The sequence below is a fragment of the Petaurus breviceps genome, unplaced genomic scaffold (assembly GCF_028583685.1).
Source record: "Petaurus breviceps papuanus isolate PSGF00001 unplaced genomic scaffold, PetGlider_PUasm1.0 90808, whole genome shotgun sequence".
NCBI classification, from domain to species: domain Eukaryota; kingdom Metazoa; phylum Chordata; class Mammalia; order Diprotodontia; family Petauridae; genus Petaurus; species Petaurus breviceps.
In genome coordinates this window covers 16,801,913-16,802,489 of record NW_027187349.1, presented here as the reverse complement: position 1 = coordinate 16,802,489, position 577 = coordinate 16,801,913, and the positions used below count along the sequence as shown (strand labels likewise).

The following is a 577-nucleotide window of genomic DNA, read 5'->3' as shown; positions in this document are numbered from 1 at the left end:
TTGCCCTGGCACCCTGCATACCAGCTGTCCACTCTTATCTACACACACTTTCTGGGATATTAAGAGGTGGAGCTTTGTGCATAGAATGGGGAGGGGGAGAGGGGGGAAAAGACTTTTGACCCTCTCTTAAAAGAAAGGGGGTTGGGGTTTTCGGAGCCCTTTTTTGTCTATGTGCAACTGTATTAAGTAGAATGCTCATCCCTAGTGATAAGTAAAGTTCTCAGTTACTAGGCAAGCTAAATAAATACAGCATGTTGGGGAGATTAGCTCAGCTGGTATTAACTAACTGAACTGGGGAAGAGTGTTTGTCTCAAAATATAAAACAGCAGAAACCGTCAGTATTTTGAGGAAGTACTTTAAGGATGAACTTACTGTGTATCTTACTTGCTTTTAGCAATCTGCTTGCCAGGATGTGATGAACAACATGGATTCTGTGACAAGCCTGGAGAATGCAAGTGAGTTTCCAAAAGCTGTTTTTCCTTCCTTCCTTCCTTCCTTCCTTCCTTCCTTCCTTCCTTCCTTCCTTCCTTCCTTCCTTCCTTCCTTCCTTCCTTCCTTCCTTCCTTCCTTCCTTCCT

The 577-nt window shown here is 43.7% G+C and overlaps 1 protein-coding gene across 1 annotated transcript in view; it reads left to right on the top strand.

The window, feature by feature from the left end:
* The window catches only part of DLL1 (delta like canonical Notch ligand 1), a 10,037-nt gene that overhangs the window by 5,406 nt on the left and 4,054 nt on the right, over positions 1-577 (top strand). Inside the window, exon 5 of the mRNA XM_069070477.1 lies at positions 395-455. Coding sequence (XP_068926578.1) covers positions 395-455 — 61 coding nt within the window. The remainder of the gene's footprint in view (positions 1-394; positions 456-577) is intronic.